At 36.1% G+C, this 14,089-nt stretch overlaps 1 protein-coding gene across 1 annotated transcript in view; it reads left to right on the top strand.

Moving 5' to 3' along the window:
• LOC142345774 (uncharacterized) overlaps nt 1-11,826 on the top strand; it is a 65,281-nt gene extending 53,455 nt beyond the window's left edge. Inside the window, exons 10-13 of the mRNA XM_075398142.1 lie at nt 1,377-1,510; nt 7,330-7,506; nt 9,671-10,816; nt 10,937-11,826. Coding sequence (XP_075254257.1) covers nt 1,377-1,510; nt 7,330-7,506; nt 9,671-10,816; nt 10,937-11,658 — 2,179 coding nt within the window. The 3' untranslated portion in view covers nt 11,659-11,826. The remainder of the gene's footprint in view (nt 1-1,376; nt 1,511-7,329; nt 7,507-9,670; nt 10,817-10,936) is intronic.
• The last annotated feature ends 2,263 nt before the right edge of the window (nt 11,827-14,089 follow it).

Genomic DNA, 14,089 nt, shown 5'->3' with positions numbered 1-14,089 from the left:
GGTATGTTTTTAATAGCCGCCCTCAGCTTCTCAGCCGGCTATTATAGCGATCCTATTTTTTTTAACTTCGTGGAATATTTTTTTGCTTTACCTTAGTTCACAGCTTGTTCAACATTTTGCGTGAAATCTTTTGACTTCTCTAGGTTGGTTTCACTCTTCTCTCATTCTGATAGTGTCTTTAGAGAGCAGTTGCTCAGCAAAGCAATTCAAAATGAACTGAGGTAGTATCAAAAACGAAATCAGAAATAGAAGCGGGATAAACCCATAAAGCCCAAATTTAGATGCTCGTTACTTGGAATTTATTCTTAGTTACCATCTCTAATGCTTATTGGTATTGATACTAGCCCATGTGTCGTCTGACTGCGAAACAGGAATATGTTCAGCTCAAAAATGACATCAAAATAGTTCGCACTTTAAAATTGTTTGTTCAAAAATCTTTTCTTTCATTAGTTTTTTTCTCTTCTTTCAATCCCAATTTTGGTTATGGGAATCAACGGTGGATATTTTCCGACAATCTGAGGGGTATGTTTTTATTGTTGTAGTGGTATTTAAAAACCTGTAATGACGTCATTTGAAGCCCCTTAGTTATTTTGATTTCCCCCGGACTGAAGCAGGCTGCAATAGATTAGAGCTCCCGCCAGTCGTTGGAGAGCAATTCTTCCGACGTTAGCCGGTTATTTTTACTGTGACTTAAATAGTGAGAGCAGTAATTTTCATGGCTCTATTTAAAGAGGCCAAATCACCATTAATGACTTCTAGAGGACCCTAATGAAGGGTCTTTAGACTTCAACTTTTGTAAGAGACCATCAGCTGTTGAAGACGCCAGTAGATTTTCTAACGCCAGCCGATTTTTTTTTGAGAATTAAGCTTTTGAAAAAATCAACTGTGTTTAATTGCTCTTGAACGAAGTTCATATCGATTATTTTAAACGTGTTGGTTTTTTAATGCAAATTTTTTGCTTGACCATTTTACCATTTTGTGCTTTTCTTCTAGAACATTCTTTGACTTCTGAAGTGACTTTTTCACGCTTTCGTTCTTCATTTTGAGTGATCTTTATTGCTATCACTCCGAAGTAAAGCTTGTTGCTAAAAAAAATTGATTGCAGCATAGCAAAATGAAGGGACTGATAGCCCAGTGGGCAGTGCTTCTGGTGAGGGAATGTGGAGGCCCGTCGTGCGAATCCCATCGTGGGAAACTATTTTTGCACCATAAAGAAAAACTTATCTAGGCTACAGCCCATGAATTAAATTGCCTCGCCTGTCGTTTGAGAGCAATTCTTCCGACATTAGTCGGTTTATGTTTCTTATTCTCCGTTACGTGATCTTTCATTGTGACTCTTCCATTTTTAGCATTGAGTTTTGTTTAACTTTGTTTAGGTACTTGTTGGCAGCTGGGGAGTGGATTCAGTGGATCGAATGTCCAGAGGAAGACCGGGAAACTTCCTTCACTAGTGCCAATCAGATACAGACCCTCGTTCAGTGGGAACTTGATAAAATTAAACGGTTTAATTGTAAGTTGTAATCAATTTTGCTTTGATAGTGAGAAAAATTGACTCAAATCATCTATAGGAAATTTTCATGCATGTTTTTTGAAATATAATGGCTGGTTTCAAGGTAGCTTAGTTTAAATTTGTTTAAATTTACGAGGAGCAAGACTTTATTTTTTACGGCATCCTTTATCTTTGAAAAAGAATTGGATCCCTGTTATTAACAGCCGCGCCATTTTGTACAAAGAAGTGCATTTGAGATGTGTGTTTGTTATAGCTGCGAAGCTGTAAGCTGAGCGTAGCTATATTGCGGTGCTGTTGGTTTTTTTTACAACTCAAAGAGTTTGAATTGTTTTTGGGAGCTGTCTTTTTTATTACGACTCGAAGAGGAGTATTGGTTTTCTTAAGGTTTTTTTTTTACCGGAAGTACTAGTCGTTCAGACGATGTTTTGACCTAAAAGCGAAAGCGAGTAAAATTGCAGTGTGAACTAATTTTTTCTGAGCGAGAGAAGTTTTTTGATCATGCGCTGCGTTTAGTGAATGACTTTTTGACATTGAAAAGTAGTTTTTGACTGAATGGCACATATAGATAACCGTTTTTAGCCGTTTTTTCGTCTAAGTGGCCTAGTTTTTTTGCTTGTAATTTGGTTTTTTTGTAGAAATAATTTTTAATCGATGCTATGTTGAAATGTAAACCCCGAAAATTGATAGCAAAGTATTTTGCATAGCCTGAAATTGCGTTTCAAATGCGAAATTGGCACATATTTCTTGATTTTTTAGTTAATTTTTTGCTTCTTTTCTATTAATTTCTTCATTTTTGGATCTTTTAGCTGTTTTTTTTGTCAAAAATCAGTTAATATGGCAACTTCCCTTTGATAATTCATATACTCAATGCCTCTTTCTACCTCGATATAATTTTGTTTCATAAAATTGTACATTTGCTAATCCGATTTTCGTAGTTTTTTGCCAATTTTTTTCAGTTTTTTGTTTGTATTTTGCTTTCAATTACTAGAAATAGTATTTTGGGAAACATGAGGGACTTTTATTTTCTTTCAATAAAAATTCAATCATTTTTTGGAGTTAAGTTTTTGAAAAAACAGATAAATTTTTTTCATAAATGCAGTCTTAAATATTTTTTGACCACTTTTTTGCAAAATGTTTCATTGTTTCGTATGTCTGAATTCTGCTCTTTCTGGTTTTATTCTGTTCAGCAAGTTGGATATTTGTCTCGAATGACTCGTTGTCTTTTCTATGTCTCGAATGCTGATCAATGAAATGTACTCGTTTTTCTTGGATTTTTTTAAATTTGATTTTTAAATTTCAAAAATCAAGAGTTGGTCTTTTTGTTACGGTGTTCCTAACATTGTGTTCATATTCTTCACATTATCGTTTGTATTGTTCTAGTTTTGTCCTGGCACCTACTTTTATATTCGTTATATTAATTTTTTCAGTTGTTAAAAAATTGAATGAATTCAGCTTTTTCTTAGATCTTGGTTTCTTCGGTTTGCAATTGATTTAATTCAAAATAAGGCAGTACTGGGAGTTTGCTAGAATGTCTTTTCCAACATTTCTGGTTATTACTATTCATTGCATTTTTCTTCCGGGCTTGGTATTGTTTTTAGACGATTTTTTGCGTTTGAATATTATTCTGTTGCTTTTGTTTTTCTATGATTAATTTAATTTTTGAATTAGTATGAAATCATGTTGTCTAACATATATACAAAAAGCAAAAATCATGTATTATTTTTGTCGTAATTGACGTGATTGGAAATCTAATTGTAGTCGTTCTCTGATTTTTAAGTTTGAGCACTCTTTTTGAATATTTTGACATTCCTCTCTTTTTTGAAAAGTTTTTATCTGCCGTTTGCCTTCGCGATCTTCTTGAGATTAGAATCATTAATTATCTGAGGGCAATTGATAGCCCTGTCAGCTTTGTCAGGCTATCAGTTTTTTGATCATACTAAAAATTTCTTTTTTTAACGTTACCAAACGTTTCCAATAATAAAATTTTGCTGCATTTTCTTTCTCTTGGTGACAGTGGTTTAAATTTCACCGATATTTAGATCAGACACGGGGAGGTAATGAGTTAATGGTTTAATACAAAAGGTAATGGCTTCAGCTTTTTGTGAAGTTTTGGTGCTTCGAGTCGCTTCCGGAAATCTTCCGGCTATGTTTTTTGTTTCGTCGTCTGACGCTTCATTCTCGTTTTACATTTGTTCTAGAACATTCTGTCTCGTCACTGCTTAAATGGCTTTTTCGCGCTTGATTTCACGCTTTCTGCGTGACCTAAATTGCGGTAATTCAGAAACAGAATCTGTTCCTAAAACAAAGTTGATTGTAAGAAAACAGATTGTATGGTCCGACAGCCGAGTGGTTAAGCCGACTGGCTGTTAATCCGGAGATCGCCGGTTCGAGGCGCGACAGGGAAAATTTTTTTGCACCCAAAAACAACCTCCTTTGAAATAAACTTGTAAGTTTTGTAGGCGGCGGCGATAACTATTATCAACTCACTTCTGTATCTTTTTCCGGATCTTTTCCGTTTGTGCCCCCCCAGCTTAGTGGGTGCATATTATTTGCAACCCCCAGACGCACGTGCAATATTTTTACATAATGATTTACTATGTAATGACACGTGCTCTGTCACTGGGGGAGCATAACGTACTGGGGGGGCACAAACGGAAAAGATCCCTTTTTCCATCTGTATTTTACGGCACGCAAGTCTATTTCGCAGCTATTCCGACAATCTGCCGGCTATGTTTATCGATTATTTGTCAAGTTGGTGAAAAACGGAAGAAATTAGGTCAAGTTTAAAGTTAAGTTGTTGAAAAAGCTGAATAGCAGAGAGTAGAGAGTGATTTTTCTGGTCATGTTGCTTTGAGATTGAGCGAATAGATAATTTCTTATCTGTTCGCAAGAACTTTCCTAAGCAAGCAAAATTTTGAGACCAGTTTTTTCCTACTGAAATGGTTCGAGCAGGATATAATATAGATTTCTAGAGTTAATCTTAGAGCTTATGTCTATTTCTCGTTTTTGTTGAGTCGTTTCTGATCATTTATAACGTTTTGAACTCCTATAGTGATTTTAACGCCATTCTTCAAATCAGTTTTTACCCAGTATTTACAGTTATTTGTGTCCGTCTAAAGTTGAGTAGCTTTCATTATAGCTGCGCAACTGTAAGCTGAGCGTAGCTATATTTGAAGTGCGCCTGGTTTTTTTTGCGACTCGATTAGTAGTATTGGTGGAGTGTCTTTTTTGATCGATAATTTTTTGGAGTGTATTTGAAACAGGATGTAAATGTCAACGCCGCACGTGAAAACTAAGTGGTTAGGTCAAACGGCTGAAAAAATTAAAGAAAGATTTTCTACCGTTTTCTGAGAGAGTGAGAATAGTAGGTGTGAAAAAGTTTCCAGAAAGAAATTTAATTACGTGCATCATTATTTTTTTTGTTTCAATTTTCAGCGATTTTTTTAAACCATTTTTATTTATATTCAGTTTTTCTAGCAGTTTTTGTATTCCTCAGTTTTTAATAGCTTTTAGGGAGCTGTGTGGTTGCAAATAGTTTCATTAGCACTCTTGGTGGTCAGAAAATTGGTTAAATTTGAACAAAATTTTGCCGATTTTCGCCTATTTCTTGTGACCTTACGATTCTTGCTGTACTTTTTCGGTGTCTATTCTCAGTTAAGAGCTATTCTGTTGTTTTGCTACTATAAGATGACTTTTCAAAGCCCTTTTCACTGAGACAATTTAGACAAACTGTAATTTTTTCTCATGGAGTTTTAATTGTTTTCTAAAAATTCTCGCCGCGTTTTGGTTCAGTGACCGATCTAGCAGGAGAGGTGATAATCTTTTTCTCCGAATAATAGTTTGGAGAAAACTTGAAAGCTAGACATGCCAATTTTCACGTAACTGAATTGTATAAATTTTAGTTTCTGGTTTTGTTCTTTACGTTTTTTAATTGATGTTCAATAGTTCTCCGCCAAATATTGGGTGGTTGAGTGGTATTCTAGAAGATATATTTAATTATCGCCGTCAGCGTCTCAATGGATATTATCTAGGAGCTTTCTTTTTTGCAACTCAAAAAATTTTAATTGTATTGGGGCGCTGTCTTTTTAAGATCTTTTCACATTTTTTCATGATTGTTGAAGTCAATTTGGAGTGATGATTTTGGTCATGCCGAAACCGGAATTGGAGTGAAAAAGCTAGTGGTTTTGCTGCGTAATTTTTCTTTGCTCTAATTTTTAAGTAGAGTGAGAAAATATTGTTTGAACAAAAAATCGCTTTCTCGCTGGTGGTTTTTCGTTCAGATGCGGCATTTTGTCATCATTTTTTTTTTACTATTTTATATTTTTTTTGGATCTGATTTTATTTTTTTTTAAAAATTTTTCTAATCCACTCATTGGCCATTCTAGGTCTAGTTTTTTATTTAGTTAATGAAAATTATTTGAGTTGTATGTCAGGACTTGTCCTGCTATGTTTTTTAGCTGTCAGCTGAGCGGAGCTATATTGCGGTGTCCTTGGTTTTTTTGTTTCGTCGTCTGACGCTCTTTTTCGTTTTAATTTTTCCGTTGTTCGCACAGCAAAGCTGAAAGAGTCAAATTTTCTGAATAACTTCTTCCTCTCACTAACAATTTTTGCGCGTGTGGCGTCATTTCTCATTTTCTCTCTCGCTCTCTCTCTCCTCTCTCTCTCTCTCTAGCAAAGTTTTTAAGATCATTTGCCTGATTAGATTTTGATCATACGTGACTTACCTTGCTCAATAAAATGTTTTTTGCACTTTAAAAATTTGAGTTTAATTTGAATTGAATTAAGGTCAAAGGAACTCATATGAGTAATAAAGGTCCCTAAAGACAGGGCTTCTGCGCAATGAATTTTAACAAGCTTCTATAAATTATCGCTTTTTACATAGCTTTCTGAGTTTGACGATACCTTTTCATATTATATGTGTATCTGTTTCTATCTCTATTATATGGCACGCAATTTTCCATTCTTTTGCAGCTATTCCGGCAATCTGCCGACTATGTTTTAAATTCGCTTTACCTTTTGATCACGTTTTTCGTTTTACATAAGTCATGTTTTTCGCGTTTGACTCGTGGCCATTCTCACTCACTTTTTCAACTGAGTGGATTTTAAATTGTTTCACGCATTGAATTACTCAATGTAATGAATACGGTCATTGTCAAAACAGCAAAACCAAAAGAAATTGGATAAACCGATAAAGACCGGTCTTTAAGTCAAATTGCATTAGGTCATCAAAGTTCATTACACCAATTGCTAGCTGGCATTAGTATTAAGCTTAATAGGTTTCAGTTTAGGAGCTGAACTAAGTATAGTTTTAGAACCTAACTGAAACTGCACGCCGTATTAGAACATTTTTGGAACTTCGGAAAAAATTCTGTCAATTTCTTTTTTATCTGTTTCAATCCCAATATCCGTAGAGCACGTCAACAGCGGCTATTTTCAGGCAATCTGCCGGCTATGCTTTAAAGTTTGAGACGTTGCATTTGAGTATTATGCAGAGAATTTTTTGTAGGTACTGTTTTTGGTTTTGTCCCTTGTCATCTCCTTTCCCCAGTTCTCTTTATGAACCCATTTTATAAAGTTAACTGTCAAACTACCCGCATTGCAATACTATTTGCCTATAGTTTTTTGGAGTTGCATCTAAAAGTACATTTTTGACTCAATTCCAAGATGTCTTATGGAATTTATCGGCGTTACTCGTTTTGCTGGCCTTTGAGTATTTTCGTTAATTGAAGTTTATTTGCTCGCAATTCCGCTATTAGCACTAGTGATTATTTTTCAACTTGTGTCCTTGTGAAACAATGTGAGATTTTAATATGTTTCAGACATTAAAGACAACACAGTGAAGTTGTCCTTAAGCAGACCAGAGCCTATTGGCGGACCTGCATTGAAGGACGACGAGGAATCGTGTACTGTCATCACACAATCTGAAAATGTTCCATCATCTATCCTCGATAAGTTTTCTAGCAGTTTTTGTATTCCTCAGTTTTTAATAGCTTTTCGTGAGTTGTGTGACCTTACGATTCTTGCTGTACTTTTTCGGTGTCTATTCTCAGTTACGATTTATTCTGTTGTTTTGCTACTATAAGATGACACTTCAAAGTCGTTTTCACTGAGACAAATTAGATAAACTGTAATTTTTTCTCATGGAGTTTTAATTGTTTTCTAAAAATTCTCGCCGCGTTTTGGTTCAGTGACCGATCTAGCAGGAGAGGTGATAATCTTTTTCTCCGAATAATATTTTAGAAAAAACTGGAAAGCTAGACATGCCAATTTTAACGTAACTGATATATATGAATTTTAATTTCTGGTTTTGTTCTTTACGTTTTTAAATTGATGTTCAATAGTTCTCCGCCAAATTTTGGGTGGTTGAGCGGTATACTAGAAGATATATTTAATTACAGCCGTCAGCGTCTCAACGGGTATTATTTTGGAGCTTTCTTTTTTACAACTCAAAAAATTTTAATTGTATTGGGTCGCTGTCTTTTTAAGATCTTTTCACATTTGTTCATGATTGTTAAAGTCAATTTGGAGTGATGATTTTGGTCATGCCGAAACCGGAATTGGTGTGAAAAAGCTAGTGGTTTTGCTGCGTGATTTTTGTTTGTTCTAATTTTAAAGTAGAGAGAAAATTTTGTTTGAACAATAAATCGCTTCCTCGCTGGTGGTTTTTTGTTCAGATGCGGCATTTTGTCATCTATTTTTTTTACTGTTTTTTCATATTTTTTTGGATCTGATTTTTTTAAAAATTTTTCTAATACACTCATTGGCCATTTTAGGTCTAGTTTTTATTTAGTTAATGAAAATTATTTGAATTGTATGTCAGGACTTGTCCTGCTATGTTTTTTCAGCTGTCAGCTGAGCGGAGCTATATTGCGGTGTCCTTGGTTTTTTTTCGTCGTCTGACGCTCTTTTTCGTTTTAATTTTTCCGTTGTTCGCACAGCAAAGCTGAAAGAGTCAAATTTTCTGAATGACTTTTTCCCCTCACTAACGACTTTTGCGCGTGTGGCGTCATTTCTCATTCTCTCTCTCTCTCTCTCTCTCTCCTCTCTCTCTCTCTGTCTCTCTCTCTCTCTCTCTCTGGCAAAGTTTTTAAGATCATTTGCCTGATTAGATTTTGATCATACGTGACTTACCTCGCTCAATAAAAGTTTTTTGCACTTTAAAAAAAGGGCTTCTGCGCAATGAATTTTAACAAGCTTCATTAAATTATCGCCTTTTACATAGCTTTCTGAGCGCGACGATACCTTTTTAAATTTATATCTGTATCTGTTTCTATATCTATTATATGGCACGCAATATTCTATTCTTTTGCAGCTATTCCGGCAATCTGCCGACTATGTTTTAAATTCGCTTTACCTTTTGATCACGTTTTTCGTTTTACATAAGTCATGTTTTTCGCGTTTGACTCGTGGCCATTCTCACTCACTTTTTCTACTGAGTGGATTTTAAATTGTTTCACGCATTGAATTACTCAATGTAATGAATACGGTCATTGTCAAAACAGCAAAACCAAAATAAATTGGATAAACCGATAAAGACCGGTCTTTAAGTCAAATTGCATTAGGTCATCAAAGTTCATTACACCAATTGCTAGCTGTCATTAGTATTAAGCGTAATAGCTTTCAGTTTAGGAGCTGAACTAAGTATAGTTTTAGAACCTAACTGTAACTGCACGCCGTATTAGAACATTTTTGAAACTTAGGAAAAAATTCTGTCAATTTCTTTTTCTTTATCTGTTTCAATCCCAATATCCGTAGAGCACGTCAACAGCGGCTATTTTCAGGCAATCTGCCGGCTCTGCTTGAAAGGTTGAGACGTTGCATTTGAGTATTATGCAGAGAATTTTTTGTAGGTACTATTTTTGGTTTTGTCCATCGTCATCTCCTTTCCCCAGTTCTCTTTATGAACCCATTTTATGAAGTTAACTATCAAACTACCTGCATTGCAATACTATTTGCCTATAGATTTTTTGGAGTTGCATCTAAAAGTACATTTTTGACTCAATTCCAAGATATCTTAAGGAATTTATCTTACTCGTTTTGCTGGCCTTTGAGTATTTTCGTTAATTGAAGTTTATTTGCTCGCAATACCGCTATTAGCACTAGTGATTATTTTTCAACTTGTGTCCTTGTGAAACAATGTGAGATTTTAATATGTTTCAGACATTAAAGACAACACAGTGAAGTTGTCCTTAAGCAGACCAGAGCCTATTGGCGGACCTGCATTGAAGGACGACGAGGAATCGTGTACTGTCATCACAGAAGCTGAAAATGTTCCATCATCTATCCTCGATAAAAAGTCACTGCCGAATGTTGAGTCTATCGAAGATTTTGCTGAACAAATAAGTGCCAAAAGTACCCCAATCGTAGTAAATGCGGGTGAGCAGAAAATAATCAGTTTGGAGACACCCGTTACGAGTGGGCGTCATGTGAAAATTGATTCTTTCAGAGCCCGCTTCGATTCTGAAAGAGTCGAGATGCATACAAATCCTGACGTTCATGCTCATAAGGCAGATTGTTCATCCGAAGAAGCGCAAGTTGATTCGAAACATACCCGAATTTTCACTCCTATCTATAACAAAAAATCATCAAAATTTGATTCGCGCTTGTCCTATTCAAAGGAATCTCAGCCAGACACGCCAATTAGAAAATTGGGTTCACCTAGTGTCAATGGGGAAGCAAATACCAAAACACCTGGTTATCTTTCGGAGAATGCAGGTGTTGCTAGTGATGCGAATACACCAGCGAATACTGCAATAAACAATATGCAATCATCAGATGACGCCTCTTCAGTGTCGTTAAAGACAGTCGAAAACTCATCCGGTCAATCTGACACTTTTGCTTCTCCGAAAGAATCCCTGAACGAGAAAACTGAAACTGACAGTGAAGCTCAGCCTGTACTGAGTGAAAACAGCAGTAGAGTAGCCAGGAGGAAAAAGAACAGTCTGCAATCTGAGACTAATTATAAACAGTCTGAATTACAGAGTGAGATACAGAAAATTATCCAGAAGACGCGCCAAGATTTGGAACTATTCCAGTCGCCACAAAATCTCAGAATGCTTGATCTGTCAGCGAAATCAGAGAAAAGAGTGACAGATGCCCAGAAGACCTCCAATTTGCAGCGAGCCGAGATCAAAGCTGAGAAAGCAGTTGCTACGTGTGAGCGTGAGCTATGCGTGGTTCCACCTCCTTCAGATTTTGCAGATAAGGATTCTGCAGATCACAGTTTTAAAGATAAATCGCAAATAAACGAGTCACTTATCTCAAGGCCAAAAAGTCCACCGCCCTCAGCCTCGATTGAAGAAAAAAGTGAGTAAATTCACAATTTACATCTAACCTTTAGATGCTAATTGTCTAAGAAACGACAGAATTATTATTATTATTTGAATGAGTTTCACTTATTTTGTTTCTTAGATTTCTTTGTTTCAGACTGCCCAAATGGCACCAGCAGTCCCCCAAGGTCGCCACCGGGTGCCAGAAATACGATTATGACAGGCAACTCGGGTGGGAGCAGCCATACTGATGGGAAAAATGTCACTCAAGATTGTAGTGAAACATTCACTGCCTCCCTTAATGGTGTTCCAAAGCTGAATTTGTCTTCAACCAACCAAGAGTCGGGAGAGGAAGGCAGTTTGAAAACTGCTTTTGCAACTGAAAACGAATCTATTAACATAACTAAGTCCGTGGCAAAGGAGAAGACAGTGTTACCAGACATCTCGCTGCTACAGATAGAATTCGACTCAGTTGCTCAACAAAAACGAGACTTAATAAGACCTTCAAATGACATTGAGAAGGGATCTATAACAAAGGTTCAAAATCATAAATCCGAAATTGCAACGAGTTTTACGCAGTCTGATAAGTCTCTGAAACGTGACGAGTCGAAAACAGTCAAATCTGAAGGCTCTATACAAAGCAATGACGCGTTGCAAGATGTAGATAGATTTATTCAAGAGAACTCGGCTGGTCTGGATGTGAAGTTTGACTTTGCTTCGGTGACAGACGCTCTATTCAAAACGCAACAGGCAATCAAAACCATTGAAGACATGCTGGGTCAGCGTAAAGGTGATCAGCATCAATCTTCATCTGATAGGGAGACAACAGATTTTGAGAAATTGAACGGGACAAATGATACTATTGTTGAAGCCGATTAAGGACAAAAGAGAAGCGTAACTTGTATTGTATCTGAGATGTAAATTTTTTAAGAGCGTGGGGTTGTGAATTGTGTTCCTTTCGTTTGACTGATTTTGTAGATATTGTACAATTGTTCTATAAAGTTGGACCAATGTGATCCAAAACTTTAATTTAGTTTGATTGCTTCAGTTGTTCAATTGTTCTCAAACAAAGCTTTTAGCAATTATCTGGATCTTGTTGGTCTTTTGATACAATTTTGCGCTTGATTGAATTTTTGTCCAATTGATTTGAAGTTTCCTCCTCAGAAACGGATAGACCGGAAAGAATTAAGTCTGTCTTTAAATGTGTCTGTCTTTTTTATGCAAAATTTTCATTCATTCTCATTCACAATTTCAAGCAGCTGAACTCAATTGGCGGCAATTTTTTTTACTAAACCAAATGATAAGTGCGCCAAAATTGGTGTCATTTTTTCATTTTAATTCTTAATAGTGATATATTTGATTTAGCTAAGAAGAATTTTAATTACAAATTGTACCCATATGGATGGACAGTATTTGAGGGAAACCAAATTCAAGCCCCGTTAGGGACGTACTAAGCTTGGTGCAACCAAGTTTAGTTAAATTCATTATTATTATTATTATTATTATTATTATTATTATTATTATTATTATTATTATAATAACCTCTAGAGACGCTGTTTGAAGACCCCTAGTGATTTTGTCCCATTCAGGCTACCCCCGCCCCCGCCCCCCCCCCCCCCGCCCTCCGACTCAAGCACGGTGCAATTGATTAGAGCTCCTACTAGTCGTTCGAGAGCAATTCATGCGGCGTTAGTCGGTTATGTTTCAAGTTTTTCATTTACATTCAAAGTCAAGTAAATTTTAAGTGTTCTCATTTTTTGTTTATACAGTTTTGAATTTTTTGAGGGCGCCTCACAATAGCTCATGCATTTTTTCAAAGCTTTCTTCTAGAATTTCAGTAATTCTTTATTTTGAGAAAGTGAGACATAGACGGTCGGCGCTTTCTCCAGTTTCACCCAATTTCAACCAATTCTCCGTGGTCATTTTTCAATTAGAAAATCAATTTGCCCCTATTTTGACTGGATCTCTGAGAGAGAAGTATAATTCCACTGGAAAACTACAGATGTTTAATAGCAACGAAGCGATAGCCATGCTATTGGTCTCGCTGATCGCAGCATGAAGTGTCACTTTTTCCCCTCGCCTTTGCAGACTTTGAATTACGTTATAGTTTTTCATCAAATGGATGATTTCTGATTGCTCGAGAATGAATTTGGATTTTATTTATGCTTTGTGCGTTGACATTTGTACAATTTTCGATACTTCCTGAAAAAAAATAGGCTAAAAATCTTGGAACATACCTTCTCAAATTAAAAAAAAAACTGTACATTTTGTATATGTAGATAAATCAAGCTGACATGACAACGACAAGACAGGCAAAACGACAGAAAATTGCACTGGGAATGGCGCAGTGATACAAATATACGTCAAACTTCAGAGTTCTTTTTATAGCTGCAAAACGATAGCTGAGGATATTGCCCTTCTCTTGGTTTTTTACAATTCAAAGAATTTGAATTGTATTGGGGCGCTGTGTTCTTTGTTGAGATCAGTTTACACATTTTGAAGATTTTTGAAGTAAATTTGAAGTGATAATTTTGGCCACGCCGAAACAAAAAATGGAGTCAGTGATTTCGCAAAGTGAAATTTTTTTGCTTTAATTTAAGTAGAGTAAAAGAAATCGTGATTTTTAAAAACAAAAATTTGTTTTCCCGCTGCTGGTTTTGTTTCAGATGCGGCTTTTGACATTGATTTTTTAATATTTTTTAAATTTTTGATTTGATTATTTTCCAAATGGTTTTCCGAATCCATTCATAGTCCATTCTAGGTGTAAGAGAATGTAGATAAGGTTCAATTACATTGTTCTAGACAGTTTAGTTTGGTAAGTTTTTATATCAGTTTTAAGTTGCGGGAACAACCAACTCGTTTTGGTTGCGATAAGGACAAAAGTCAATGTTTTTTCAAGTTTTACTTCTGACTTGATTGTTGCACGACATGCTCCAGGGGAAAGAGGAGGCCAACTAACACATCACAGACGTTTGACCAGATCGTCGAAGAGCGTGTAACCCAAGTTGCCTAGAAAACCGTTTCGAAAAAAGGTCAAGAAAAAATAGGCTAATCAGCCAAAACACGTGCGAGGGCGGAGACCGGACGAACGTACGTGCCGTAAGCCGTTTTCACCTTCACCACACGGTGTTGTCCATCTCGTCCAGGATAGACTTCAAGAATACGTCCAAGGGGCCAAATTCCACGTGGAGTCATATCTTTCAGAATCCAAACGATGTCGTTGACTCTGAGTGGTGTTTGGTCACTATCGCTCCATTTGGACCTCTTTAACAGTGTCGGAAGATACTCCTTGACGAGTCGTTTCCAGAAA

This window comes from Convolutriloba macropyga, chromosome 1, assembly GCF_964194025.1.
Source record: "Convolutriloba macropyga chromosome 1, txConMacr16.3, whole genome shotgun sequence".
In the NCBI taxonomy this organism is placed as follows: domain Eukaryota; kingdom Metazoa; phylum Xenacoelomorpha; order Acoela; family Convolutidae; genus Convolutriloba; species Convolutriloba macropyga.
This window is presented reverse-complemented; position numbering and strand designations above follow the sequence as displayed.